We start from the raw sequence: 14738 nt of genomic DNA, 5'->3' as shown, positions 1-14738 counted from the left end.
GCTACTGAAAATCCTTGTTTTTTCTGCAAAAGCGAAAGGTCACTTCAAGAAAGATTGTCCCAAATACGCCAAGTGGTGTGCTAAAGAAGGGTAAACACTTCTTTACTGGTTTGTTCTGAAGTTAATTAGCTTCTAATACCTACAGATACTTGGTGGGTAGTTCTAGTGCTACTACTTCACATAAGTATATCAATGCAGGGTTGCCCTGTGGAGCCGACCGCTAAGTTATGCTGAAAATTCATCTATGTGGGCGATGGCAAAGCCAGTTCTAGTTGAAGCTATGGAAATTTTAGACTACTTTTAAAAAACTGGTTGTTATTTGATCTGAACGAGACTTTTGTTGCTACCATCATTTAGACGGAATTTAGTTTTCTATTTCCAGTTTGGACAAATTTGGTTTTTCTTGTTCTTTTGGAAATAATAAAGTTAGTCTTTTTAAGATTCTAAGCTTATTGCGTACCGGTTCTTTAATTTGATAATCTATATATGCTTGATTTTCTTTTGCTTCATTTTAACAAGATCCTGTTATCTAAATTCATGTGGTACAAAGCATAAATTAAATGAAAATTCCGCTATGTTATGGCACAAGCGTTTAGGTCACATCTCTAAACAGAGAATTCAAAGACTTGTGTCAGATGGAATTCTTGATTCCCTTGATTTAAGTAACTTCAACGTTGTGTGGAATGTATTAAGGAAAACAGACAAACATAAGAAAATTAGGTGCCAACGGGATGCTCAGACGTCTTAGAACACTAATACATACAGACATTTGTGGTCCATTCCCTACGGCCTCTTGTGAATGGACAACAATATTTTATACGTTCATAGACGACTATGCAAGATATGGGTACCTATATTTAATTCATGAGAGTCTAAATCCTTGGACGTTTTCAAGTCTTTCAAAGTTGAAGTCGAACTTCAACTTGGAAAGAAAATTAAGGCTGTCAAATCTGATCGTGGTGGTGAATATTACGGTAGATATGATGGATCAGGTGGCAACAACGTCCAGGGCCCTTTGCCAAAATATCTAGAGGAATGTGGAATCGCTCCCGCAATACACTATGCCGGGCAACTCCAGCATGAATGGTGTAGCCAGAGAGCGCGAAATAGAACACTTAAGGAATATTGGTAAGAAGTATGATTAGTCATTCTTCTCTACCAGAATCCCTCTGGGGTGAGGCACTAAAGACTGAGCATATATCCTTAATAGGGTACCTAGTAAAGCAATAGTTAAAACCCTTATAGCTATGGACAGGAAAGAAGCCTAGTATTAGGCATCTTCACATCTGGGGTTGTCCAGCTGAAGGCTAGGCCTTAAGGCCTATAAAAGAAAATTGGACTCAAAAACTATTAGCTGTTATTTTGTTGGGTATTCTGAGCACTCCGGGGTTTCAAGTTTACTGATACCCACTTCTAGATCATTGCTTTGAGACAGGAATCTCAGAGTTCCTTGAGGAATTGAGTTTGCGGGAAGAGATATTAAGGAGAAGTTGTCTTTTTGAAGAGGAATGGTTGTTGATTCCTCATTGTGATTATACAAGATGTTCAGGTCAATTCCAACTTTCATTGTTGACCATTATAGAACAAGACAACATTTGAAGTCCCCGTTGTTGAGCCTGAAGTTCAAACTCAAAACCTCAGAAGTAGTGCCATGAAGAAGATCCCTCAGTAGAGCAAGAAGAAGTGCAATCAGATTGATTATATTGTGTATTTCTTCAAGAAATCAGGAATGATGTAGACGTAATGGAAATGATTCAATCTAACTTCCAACAAGCTTATACACAAGTTCTAAAATCTCGAAAACTGGATAACATGCTATGGAAGAGAGACAATAAAATCCATGAAAGACATGACGCGTTTGGGAACTTGCGAACTGCCATCATCAGGAGTGAAACCCATAGGTTGTAAATGGATATTTAAAACCAAAAGGGATTCACATGGCAATATCGAAAGATATAAGGCTCGTCTTGTTGCAAAGGGTTTTACTCAAAAGGAAGGCATTGATTACAAAGAGACTTTCTCTCCGATTTCATCGAAAGACTCTTTTAGGGTAATCATGGCACTAGTAGCTCACTTTGATTTAGAGCTACATCAAATGGATGTAAAAACCGCGTTTCTCAATGGGAACATTGATGAGATGATCTATATGGTGCAACCAGAAAACTTTGTATCTGGTAATTCAAAGTCTATGGTGTGTAAATTAAATAAATCCATCTACGGTCTCAAGCAAGCCTCTCGTCAATGGTATCACAAATTCCATAAAGTGATAACCTCATTTGGTTTTGAGATGAACATTGTGGAAGATTGTGTATATCACAAGTTCAGTGGGAGTAAATCAATCTTTCTGGTGTTATATGTCGATGATATACTCATAGCTAGTAATGATGTAGGTTTATTGCATGACACTAAGAGATTTCTCAAAAGAAATTTTGAGATGAAGGATCTTGGTGATGCTTCTTTTGTATTAGGGATTGAAATACTGCGAGATCGTTCTCAAGGTATTTTGAGATTGTCACAAAAGAACTATATTGAAAAGATCTTGAGTAGATTTGGCATGAAAGATTGTGCGCCAGGAGATACCCCGATCGCTAAAGGTGATAAATTTCATTTAGGTCAATACCCCAAGACCACACTCGAGACTAAGGAGATGCAGAAGGTTCCCTATGCATCGGCCACTGGAAGTCTAATGTATGCTCAAGTATGTACACGTCCAGATATTGTGTTCATAGTTGGAGTATTAGGTAAATATTTGAGTAACCCAGGGATGGATCATTGGAAAGCAGCCAAACGGGTTATGAGGTATTTACAGAGAACAAAAGATTATATGCTCACTTATCAGAGATCAGAAGTTTTGGAGATCATTGGGTATTCTGATTCTGATTATGCTGGATGTCAAGACACTTTGCGATCTACTTCAGGTTATATCTTCATGTTGGTTGGAGGAGCTGTATCTTGGAAAAGTGTTAAACAAACACTTATGGCTTCTTCTACCATGGCTGTGGAATTTATAGCATGTTATGAGGCATCCAATCATGGAATATGGTTGCGAAGTTTTGTCACTGGGCTGCGGATAGTGGTTGGCATAGGAAGACCACTAAAATTATTTTGTGACAATAAGTCGGCTGTGATGTATTCCAACAACAATAGAAGCAATACGAAGTCAAAGCATGTAGACATGAAGTTTCTGGTTGTTAAAGAAAGAGTTCAGAATGGTCAAATTTCGATAGAACATATGGGAACAAACTCTATGGTTGCAGATCCATTGACTAAAGGTTTACCACCTAAAGTTTTTCATGAGCTTATTGCTCACATGGGTGTTAGTCACTTTTCTGATTCCATGGTTTAGTGGGAGTTTGTTATTGAGGATGTTCTTTGACCTTATTTTGTTTATTTTCTATATAAATTTGAATGGTTTATGTTCTTATATCTGAACTTGTTTATCATGTATCAGTTTAGCATAAAGTTTTTTAGAATGATCTCATTAAGGAATTTGGACCAGTTGGAAACAGGCATGATCTAGATCACTTTGCATGTAGTTTCCATGTTATCCATCCATACTTGATCTATGTCATTGAATGTATTGGAATTGGTGATCAAGGAAGGTTTAGTTACAAGGGTAGTGATGAAAACCGTCTTGATTTCGTGCTAATACAGGAGATGGACCAGATTGAACTAAAGGGCAATTCTATTATTGAAATAACCTGTTTATGCGCGCTTAAGGTTTATGTGATCTAATTATATGAGGTACATAAACATAGCCCAAGTGAGAGATTGTTAGACATATTTAAATAATAATATGTTTAATTAAAGTATAGGCTATGTATGTGGATTAATAATTTATCACATTGGATTATTTTATTAGATTGGGCCCTATTATGTGATCTAATTAATTAAGACCCTAGATTCCTAATTGAGTATGGACTTAATGGGTAGAAGTCTATTCCTAGTTAATTAGGATTTAATGGGAACCCTAATTGAACTAGTATATAAAGAGACCTTAGGCTATGGTCTCCAAGATACCAAAAAATAAGCACTCAGTCTTTCTTGAATCCCATCTAGAGAGAGAGAGAGCTTTGGTTGAGGAAGATAATATCCGCCACTTTAAAGTCATCATAAATCTTTCAATGGAATCTGGTATGTATATATTCTTGACAATTTGACATGAATGATTCTAGGGCTTATCTATTCAATATAGATATAGAGTATTTATGCTAACATGGTGGTTACAAGAATGAAACATAAAGAGATGACAAGATAACTATGGAAATTACTTGAGATGTTAATCGACGAGTTTTAATCTATGGAGGTTATGCATGGACATCTACATAATTATCATATTTATAATAGTTTGTATATAATATAATTTTTTAAAAAAATAGATTTACCTCCCACGAAGTTGAAAAATACTAAACAAAATTACTTTGATAATTGAAATGATTAGTGATCTACTACACTAATTGAGACAAAAAAGAGAAAAAGAAAAAAGAAAACTATAAAAAAAAACGAGAAGAAGATCAATAAGAGAGATATAAATGCAAAGAAAAAGTTAAAACAAATATAATTAATGATAAGAATAAAACAAATTTGCTATAAATACAAACAATTATATTTTAAATTTCTCGCTAACTAAATACAAGGGGAAAAAAAAAAGTTCCGTTCTATTTTTCCAAAACAAAACATTTCCTCTAAGTTATTTTAGATATTTTTATCTTGATTTAGATAATATAAGCTTCAAATTTGCAAGAAGAAAGGAAATCTTCAATTTGAAGAGTTTTTGTTCCACTCTATTTGCCTTCCACCATTATCCCTCCTGACCATCTCTTTAATCCATAGTGATGAATGTTTCACCATTCTTGAAAATGGAAGATTTAAGCTATGATTTCTGTGACACCTCTTAGCTTGTTGTTATGACTTGTAAACACAAGAAAGAGTAAATAAGGAGATGTGGGCATGAAGAAGAGAAAATGAGCAGATGTTTATACTAGAAGATTAGAGGGAGGTTGGAATTTCATGGATTAGGAGAGAGAGGGGAGAGTTAATGAGGGAGAGAAGGGAAATTCGAATGTGAATGGGTGTGAGAGAGATAAATTTGAGAGAGGAATGTGAATGGGTAGAAGAAGGTGGTTAACGAGGAATAGGCTAGGGCCAACAAGAGCGTAGCTTAATTGGCATAATGTTTGTACTGTCGACTTCGAAGTTTGAGGTTTGATTCTCCCACCCCACACTTTAATTATAATATCTTTCAAAAAAAATAATAATAATTAAGGTTAGGGAGTATTTATTATTATTATTATTATTATTATTATGTAAATTGCATGATAGTTAATACACAAAAAATGCTCTACATTAAGTTTTCTAAGACATTTGCATTGCTTTACACATAGCATTAATTTTCTTTTCTCCACAACTTGCCTAGATTGAACAAGTCATTCCATAATTTTTAATATTTATTGAATCTTAATCAATAATATGCTTCTGATACTATTGTGTATGATTCAATAATTATTCAAACACTTTATGGCCCAATCTGAAGTTACATAGAAAATGAATTTCATACACCTGATTCTATACCTTTATGATCCATTTCTACAATGGCATCCACACTGTTCCAACTGTTCAGAGTATAAAACTAACTGCTCTCTTAACAAAAACTATACTCTCTACTTTTTCTTTTCAAGTGAGCTATATAATTTCAGGGTATTTTTGTTCCATAATCACTACCTTATTGCAAGCCAGCCTTAGGTGGCACTGGATCTGTGCAGTGCGAGAATCCCTCTCAACTTTATGAGCAACAAGCCTTGAGAATTTCTTGGATATCTGGATCATCCCCAGCTTCTTTATCCTAAAGTTTAAGAAATAATAATAATAAATAAATAAATAACTTGACAATTTGTAGCTTTGCAGATAAAATTTGCATCTACCAAAAGGGAGAAAAAAAAGGGTTTTCAGAAAGTGGCAGAGTTTATCTTAGATTCAACCCTGAAGACTTGGGGTCAGAGTTTTATTATTGTTGTTGTTTATCCACTATGCAGGAGATATTGTTTTACCAGGAAAATAAAATCGAAAAGAATGATTGATTTGGATTCTTATTGTAGCAAAAGATGTTATGAAATCGATAATCAAAGATAAACAGACAACGTAAACAGTAGAGAATCGACATAGAGTTTTATGTGATTTACTAATAGTGTGTTAACTACATCCACAGGTAAAGGAAGAGAGCAATTTAAGCCAAAATAATAAATTCATGGCATTCCAATAAAAGAGATGACAAATAAGAAGATATATGGGACAAGTGTCATACCTTGTGAATGTAAGAGATGTTATTTTTACCGGGACCTGCAACTATGATGCCACCTTGCTGCCTGAAAAATGGCACGAATATACTTTTCTCGTTAAGCATATTTGAGAGAGATGTGACAAAAAAAAAAATGAATGATCAATAAATCTAAAATTGATCGTTTAACCAATAACCAAGTATTCAGGGTACTGAACTACATTTTTTAAGACATGCCATGATGAGTTTCCCACAGAAAGTGAGAAGGGTATCTAAAGTGAATGTTATATGCAACGTGAGTCCTCCATTTTAATCAAATGAATCAGGGGAATATTCAGATATAAGCTTGCTAATGTGATAACTGATAATGGGTAATAAAGGTGGTAATCTCTAATGAAATAGTTATAGTGATTGGTGGTTAACGGGCAATGTACTCCAAAATAAGAAGAGGTAGCTTGAAAAAGAGAAAACTCTCACCGAAGCTAGAGAGGTGAACGATAGATGACTATTTGAGAGGAGAATAGGGGTCCCATGGTCAAGGAAAAAATTATTGGGAGTATGACCAAAGTCCTACATTGGCTAGTAAAAGAAAAGACGTGAAACCAAAAGTAAAAGCAAAACCATGAGACCTTATGTCCAAACTGATAATGGGTAGTATATCTCAAACTCAGTGGATCTTACTACTTGTTCATGTCAACTCATGAAATTTAATCATAGTTCACTGAGTGTAGTAAAAAATCTAAATTGCCATTTTTGTTCTCTTCACAGTGAAGAAAGAACATGTGAGAGCCTTAGTTAGAGATATACTAAGATTATAAGTAGGATAATAGTAAGGGCACAAGGTTTATTAGCTAGAGGTGCCTTGGTTATAAATATAATGTGTTAGGGTCCCTAGAGGAGTGGATCATTTTAGTAGGAATTTCTATTGTGAGAATTTGGAGAGTGTAGCCCTTTCGAAAGGCTATGATATTGTAGTTTCTTCATTGAATTACTATATACATTTCTATCTTTTAGTATTTTTGTGTTATTGGTTGTTCTTGAGTTTTCTTGTTAGGTAGTATCCTAACAAAACACAACATATGAAAGACTGAATATTCTTCTAGTAGCACATAAAGGAAGGAATTATGTATTTGCCTATTCGCTTAACAGTTTTGTTCAACACAGTTCATAACTTTTAGAAGGATGGAAAGAGCGAGAGAGAGACGGAGAATAGTTAGAATTTTCAGTTACCAGCCCCCTCTAGTCACAGTGTCCTTTTGAAAAGAAAGATTCCAATCTTGCCGATAGCCTTCCATGTATAGCTCAATAATCTTGAGACCCGCCTATAAAGTCATACAAGCAACCAAAGTAAGCACTACAAGCGGATATGATTACTGTGATACTTAACTCCTAACTTACTTTGGGAGTAAATGTGGTTGTAAACCCAGAGACAAAATTTAGAGCCTCGTATGATGAATGTGCAGGATCAGCATAAACTTCTGAAATAGATAGTATGCTTTCATCAGTTAATCAAAATGCTTTACAATTAAATGAATGGGGAAAGAGGTCCAGTTGAAATTATTACTCAGAGAATACCGGGATTTGATTTATTTATTATTTTTTTCCTCTGATGCTAGATTCCAATTCTAAATACATATATAACTGGTCAACATCGATTCAAAAGAAAATCAACAGCCCTATCTTACTGGAAGAACTTCTCCAGATCCGTTTTCATTCTTAAGTACTACTGTTTATAACCATTTTCAGTTCCTCAACAGAAATACTAAAAGATCCTAAAGGGACAACCGTTAAACTGTTATCTCTGATCAACATATAGTTCAAAGGAATATTTAGTGCATGCAAAACATTTAACTAGCAATAGCCTAACTAGATAACTTCTACACATCCGGCAAATTTCTTCATTAACACCTGATTGATCTCTATTATATATTGTACACATAAAGAAGTCACAAAATATCAGTTCCAAAATTCTTCCACAGTGGCAGGAACTTACCTCCCTGAAATTTTGTTTGCTCATTGAATGCTTTTGCCTACATCATAATGCTAACAGTAAATAAGGATCGATGAAGTGAAAAACAGATTTTGATGTGAGATAATGAAGCAGAGATAATCTACTGATGGTCCATAACCATACCGTCCAACTCAAAGGCAAGAATGGAAATAATACGGCTCAACAAATAAAGTGTGTCATGATCCAAACCACCATGCCTGATAAAATCCTCAAATATAACATTCTGCAAAATCTCCATTGAGGATTAATTTCATACCTGATCAATGCTACCAGGTCCAATCAGCACAAGAGCCACACCGGATGCATCCAATAAGTCCTGCTACCACATCATGAACTGTGTGATTAATTCTTGAAATTTTCTTAATTTGCAGTAGAAAAGCCATTAGTTGACAGGAAAGAGCAGTAAGCATGACTCTACTGACAATACCAATCAATATATACACATATCATATAATCAAAATAATAGTGAGATACTAGTTCTAATGTCGCCATTAGCAATATAAATGGAGCATGCTAAACTTATACTAATTTGATCCAAGATTGAGAAGGCAAAGGTCTTGAAGCGAACAATATCCCGAACATATATAGATTAAATCACCAATCGGCCCAAAGGCTTAATCTAATGAACGACGATTAATTTAATATTATATCAACACTTTAACACTCTCTTCAAGGCTTAGAAATTTGTAAAAAAGTCCCAATTAATTAGAAATCAATATTAATTTGAGAGAATATAATATTGCAAAAATTTGAACACAAGACCTCCTTGACCTTGTTTTGATACCATGTTAAATAACCTGTCGACCCAAAAGCTTAAGCTAATAGGTGAAGTAAACTTAATATCATATCAACATTTTAACAATATATATTCAAATTTTTAAGTACAACAAATGTGGAGCATGAGTATTTGAACCTCGAACTTCAAATGAAGAAGTAAGTATCAATTACCAATGAATTATACTCACTTTGGAAGCAAATATATTCAATTTAAGCAACTCTTGTATTGATTATGCAGGCTCGTTACCTTCTTGGATGCAAGATAATCAGCACGTTTTCGGCAAAAGACACACCTGTAGTGACACAAATCTACTTATAAAGCGAAAAATAGAAACTGAAAAACTGTTGTCAGTTAGATATATAAAATTCAAAGCAAACAAATACCCAAAATGACGCGCAAATGCAACAACAGCTTTCCTGTCTTTCCAGAGATCGGAAATCGGAATTCCATTGCCGTTCAAGTCAAACACCTTCACCGAATCCAGTAAATCTGCAGTGTTCCCACTCTCCACATACGATCCAAGTTCTGTAAACCACATTTCATCAACCACGGCCCGCAGTAACCAGGAAAAAAGCCATAACGCACAGAGAAAATTGGCTTACCGGGAGAACCAGATATTGCCGAGACGACGACGCCAGTTCGCTGAAATGAGAATTTTACAGTATCGCTGCAGTGCGAGAAACTGGAATTAAAGAGAAGGTTTCGATGACGGAGATTATATAAACCACGCGGAGATTGGCTGGATTTTCTTTGTAGTAGCGCAGAATTGTAAGTAAGTGAAGCCGATAGAGTCGCCGCCATAAGTTCTACCGGAATCAGCGGCCGGCGGCTGGCGTCGATGCAGGAATTTTGGAGCTGAAGCTAAACGTGGCGGGTAGATGAAGATTTAATTTTCTGTAGCGATGATTTTAAACCAAATATTAAGCGGACCAACCATCTATCGCCAGGTTATCACTCTTGGCAAAGTGGAGGGGTGGGGAAGTTTCTCGGATCTCCACTCTTTGCTCCAACCCAAACATCCCTATGTTATAGTAATTCATTATCATAGCAACCCATGAATAGAATCTTCAATAATATTGAAAAATCTAAAAGACAATAAAGGAAAGTAATATGAAAAAGAATAATTAATGAAATAATTGAATCTTTTTTCAAAAACTTTTAGGTCTCATATATCTGTTCAACATTCGACAGTTATTTGGTGATTTATTATTTTACTTCACGAGTCTCACGTAATTCTTAAATATTTATTTATAATTTAGAGAATATAATGTATTCATAATATCGTAGTATCATAATTTTTTTTTCCATAAAAGAAGTTGGTCTTTAAAATCATATGGAGTTTTTCTTATACAATCAAGTATGTGTACTATTTAGGGTCGTTTGGTTTGAGATTTTAAAAATATCCAGAAATTAAGTATGTCTGGAAATAAAAAATATGGAAATAAGATTGTTGGGAATCAATGATGACGGTGTTTGGTTGTACCTGTAAATGTTATAAAAAATTTAAGGTAACAAATTAGCTTTGTATTTTATTTATAAAATTAATAATGGACACTTCTATAAATTTTGTATAGATTAATTGATAAACAATAAATTCAATTCAATTTTTAAGTACAATTAATTATTTAATTATTAAATAATAATATTAATTACTAGTGCTTGTAAAATGAATAATTTATAATCAAAGTTACTTGATTACATAATTTGATGTATCAATTTGATGATTTTATATAAATATGATATATTGATTGATAAAACAATTAAAATTGGTTTTTAAAAATAAATATAACATTTTGTGATTAAAAAATAACGAATTATAAACAATCAATGATAAACTAATTATGATTATTTAAAATAATCTCATAGAATATTAATCATAATGATACTAGATTAACTATATACATAAGTTATTAATGCATCATGTTTATTATATAATAATTAATTTATCTATGAATATGGAGTAGTTAAATTCAAATGTTATAATTTAAAATTTAATATCATTTTCTAAATTGTAAATTTAATATCCATATATAAATTAATTTTAATTATATAAAATAAAAAAATTAATTCATGTATTAAAGGGAGAGAGATCGTGGGTGCCAAGAAAATCACACTTTTTTATGAGTATCGTCTATAAATATAAGGATGCATGAAAATAGTCTATTCTCTTCAAAACTTGTACCAAACAATGGGATATGTATCCCTTACCCATTATCACCCTTATTTCCATTATAATTCCCTCAATCCAAACCCCATCTTAAGGGTGTTCTTTGAAACTGCAAAAGTCGAATCGAATATTCACTAAAATCAAATTTCTACAGTGCGGTTCGGTCTAGTGTAATTATAAAATTGAATTATTCGGTTTGATTTGATTTTAAAACTAAAAATCAGATTAAAATCGAACTGAACTACACTAATTTAAAAATTGATTATATATATAAACTTATTGGGTTACTTCTTAGTTCTTATCGTCTTCTTATTCATAGCTTAAGAATAAATTCAAATATTATATCATATATGGTGTCATGTGCAACTTTACGCATCGATTCTTTACGGTTTATTCTATAATAATTAATTTATCTATGAATATGGAGGAGTTAAATTCAAATATTATAATTTAAAATTGAATATCATTTTCTAGATTATAAATTTTATATCCATATATAAATTAATTTTAATTATATAAAATAAAAGATTAAATTTATATATTAAAAAGAGAGAGATCGTGGATATAAGAAAATCACACTTTTAACTGAGTATCATCCATAGATATAAGGAATACATGAAAATAGTTTATTTTTATGTCTAAAGCTTCAAAACTTGTACCATACAAGGGGATATGTATCCCTTACCCACTCCCACCATTATTCTCATTTTAATTTCTTCAATCCAAACACTCCTTAAGGGTGTTATTTGAAATTGCAAAAATCAAACCGAATGTTCACTAAAATCGAATTTCTACAACCCCACCACCACCACTACCACCACGAACTACATTAATTTGGTTCAATTTGACCTCTAAATCGAACTATGAACATCTCTAGTACTACTCTCATTAATTATTTGCAACATCAATATTATTTTGAAAATGAAGTAAAATCAATCTCAAATAAAAATATTTGTGAAGATAAAACTACTGTATGAACAAATGGAATATTATACTTCAATTAATTTATCGTAATTTACCATATACTTGAGAAATGACTTGTCTATTTTGGAATTTTTGTGGGCCTATCTATTTCTTTTTGGAATGAAATTGATTCTCTAATCTTTGGAAGCTACTCTTAAGACCATACTATCATGTCTGCGAGACGTAGGTTATTGATGTGATCTTACACAAAACACATATACGATATTTTGTTTGCGTTTTACATCTACACCATATGTTGTACACGGTAATGTTAGACATATTTAAATAATAATATGTTTAATTAAAGTATGGACTATGTACGTGGATTAATAATTTATCATATTTTATTAGATTGGGCTCATCTAATTAATGAAGACCCTATATTACTAATTGAGTATGGACTTAATGGGTAGAAGTCCATTCCTAGTTAATTAGGGTTTAATGGGAATCCTAATTGAACTAATATATAAAGAGACCTTAGGGCTATGGTCTCCGATATACCAAAACAATAAGACTCAGTTTTTCTTGAATCTCATCTAGAGAGAGATCCCATTAAGGCATTCGGAGTTTTGGTTGAGGAAAACCATAGTCATCCATCATCATCAATTTGACTATGGAATCCAGTTGACAATTTGACACGAATGATCATAGGGTTTATCTATTCAATATAGATATAAAGAATTTATGCTAACAAGTGGTATCAGAGCATGAATTTCATGTTGGATTGTTAGTTTATGCATTTTCCATTGGCATTGTTGATTAAATTTTAGTTTCGGTAAAGAATTTAAAGAATTAAAAAAAAAATGGTCGACTTACTATGGCAGCGTTGTAAACTCATCGGATGGAAATCTCGGCGGTCATTTTTTTCTTTGACAATATGTGTTCTTGCAACCCGTATTCCTGTATGTGGTATTTGACATACCCATCACCGATTATGAATGATGTGCTAGTGGTGGATTAAAGTGACTTTTTTTTTGTTGATTATTTTGATTGAACGTGGTTTCCTAAAGTTTTTTTTTAATTTAAAAAAAAAAAAACTTAGTTCTATTATTATCAAAATTAAGGATGTTCAGTTCAACATTGTTGACAAAAGTCCACCAATGTGATGAAATCTACTGGAAAAAAGTTAAAGACCAATCGAAGGAGTTAGGTCTTTAGCTGCTGCAAGTTTTACCCATCAAGACTTTCGGTTAATGACTTACTGGAGTTGCCGTTAGGCGAAGGTATCGGTCAACTACTGATTAAAGTCTTGCCGGCGGTTCTTGATTTTAATTATCAGTTTTTTTCTTTAATTCTTAATGGATGACTTTATGAGTTCAGTTTTAAATTTGATTAATAATGGAAAAGTTAATGTTGTCGCTGTTTATTTTTTTTTAATTGAAAATTTATGTTAATACTTAATTGATGAATATGAGTTTTTTTTTTTTTAAAAAAAAAAAAAAAAAAAAAAAAAAAAAAAAAACTGAATTGTGATTGATAATTTTGGACACTGGTGATTTTTTTTTAAAAAAAAAAAACTGATTAAATTTAGTGAATTTATTTTTTAATAGTTTGATAATATTGAATTTGTCAACTATTTGGATTAATTGCTGATTGAACTTCTTGCCCCTGTTTCTAAGTTCTATTGATTAGTAACTTGGTGAAATTATTGAAAAAGGTTCTTAGTTCTTGATTGATAAGTTTGTGAATTAAAATCTACAATTTGGTTGTTTTTGTGATATTCACATGTTTATGTTACTTTAATTGTATTATATATATGCAATTATTAAGTGAATTTTGTAAAAGACTATTTGGTGTTCTTCCTCCTTTATTTTTTGTGCAATATATTATTATATTATTGTATCTTATATTTTAGATTGAATTGGTCAAAAATAATATGTTACCAAAGTAGCCTCTATTATCTAGATCGTTCTAATTATGAAATATAAGATGTGCATATTCATGAATTTATGCGGATAATTATCGGCCCAAAGGAAGATAATTATTTGGCCAAATTGTGGGTATACATGTGGTAATGAGTATGTGGCAATTATAAGATTAATCATGTGAAAAATAGTCGGTCCAAAGAAAGTTTATTTTTTGACAGAGTTAATTGTCAGTACTTTGATTACTACATTGAGAGTACCATTTAGGTGTTTTCTTGCCCAAAGGCTGAATATCAATGTTGTGCTAGGTATCTAAAGGGGCCCACCACATATGTAAAATTATTTTGTTATGTTTTAATTGTGAGCATATGTTTTGTTGTTTATCCTACTAGTATTAGGCATCTTCACATATGGGGTTGTTCAGCTGAGGCTAGGCCTTATAGGCCTAATGAAAGAAAATTGAACTCAATAAGTATTAGCTGCTATTTTGTTGGGTATTCTGAGCACTCTCGGGGTTTCAAGTTTTATGATCCCACTTCTAGATCATTGTTTGAGACAAAAAATGCTAGATTCCTTGAGGATGTTGAGTTTGAGGGGAAGATAACATAAGGAAAGTTGTCTTTGAAGAAGAACTGGTTTCTTTTCCTCATGTGATTATAAATGATGTTCAGGCTCCAATT

The 14738-nt window shown here is 32.6% G+C and overlaps 1 protein-coding gene across 1 annotated transcript; it reads right to left on the bottom strand.

The window, feature by feature from the left end:
- Window positions 1-5434: 5434 nt before the first annotated feature.
- LOC120074511 (thioredoxin-like protein AAED1, chloroplastic) lies at window positions 5435-10083 on the bottom strand. Its single transcript, XM_039027661.1, has 9 exons — window positions 9666-10083; window positions 9447-9588; window positions 9310-9355; window positions 8542-8601; window positions 8268-8304; window positions 7673-7752; window positions 7505-7596; window positions 6302-6362; window positions 5435-5842 (listed from the first exon to the last, which is right to left on the bottom strand). The coding sequence occupies exons 1-9, from the start codon at window positions 9862-9864 to the stop codon at window positions 5783-5785; spliced, it is 777 nt and encodes a 258-aa protein (XP_038883589.1). The 5' UTR covers window positions 9865-10083; the 3' UTR covers window positions 5435-5782.
- Between the last annotated feature and the right edge of the window lie 4655 nt (window positions 10084-14738).

Source organism: Benincasa hispida, chromosome 3 (assembly GCF_009727055.1).
Source record: "Benincasa hispida cultivar B227 chromosome 3, ASM972705v1, whole genome shotgun sequence".
Classification (NCBI taxonomy): Eukaryota; Viridiplantae; Streptophyta; class Magnoliopsida; order Cucurbitales; family Cucurbitaceae; genus Benincasa; species Benincasa hispida.
Note: the sequence above shows the minus strand (reverse complement) of the source record. Positions and strands in the feature narration are given on the sequence as shown.

Excerpts from the sequence above, each read along its gene's own strand:
- LOC120074511 (XM_039027661.1), bottom strand. The coding sequence starts at position 9,864 with ATGGCGGCGACTCTATCGGCTTCACTTACTTACAATTCTGCGCTACTA. Across the intron at positions 9,589-9,665 it reads GGCAATATCTGGTTCTCCCG|AACTTGGATCGTATGTGGAG; the intron begins GTAAGCCAATTT and ends TGTGGTTTACAG. Across the intron at positions 8,602-9,309 it reads ATTATCTTGCATCCAAGAAG|GACTTATTGGATGCATCCGG; the intron begins GTAACGAGCCTG and ends ATGTGGTAGCAG.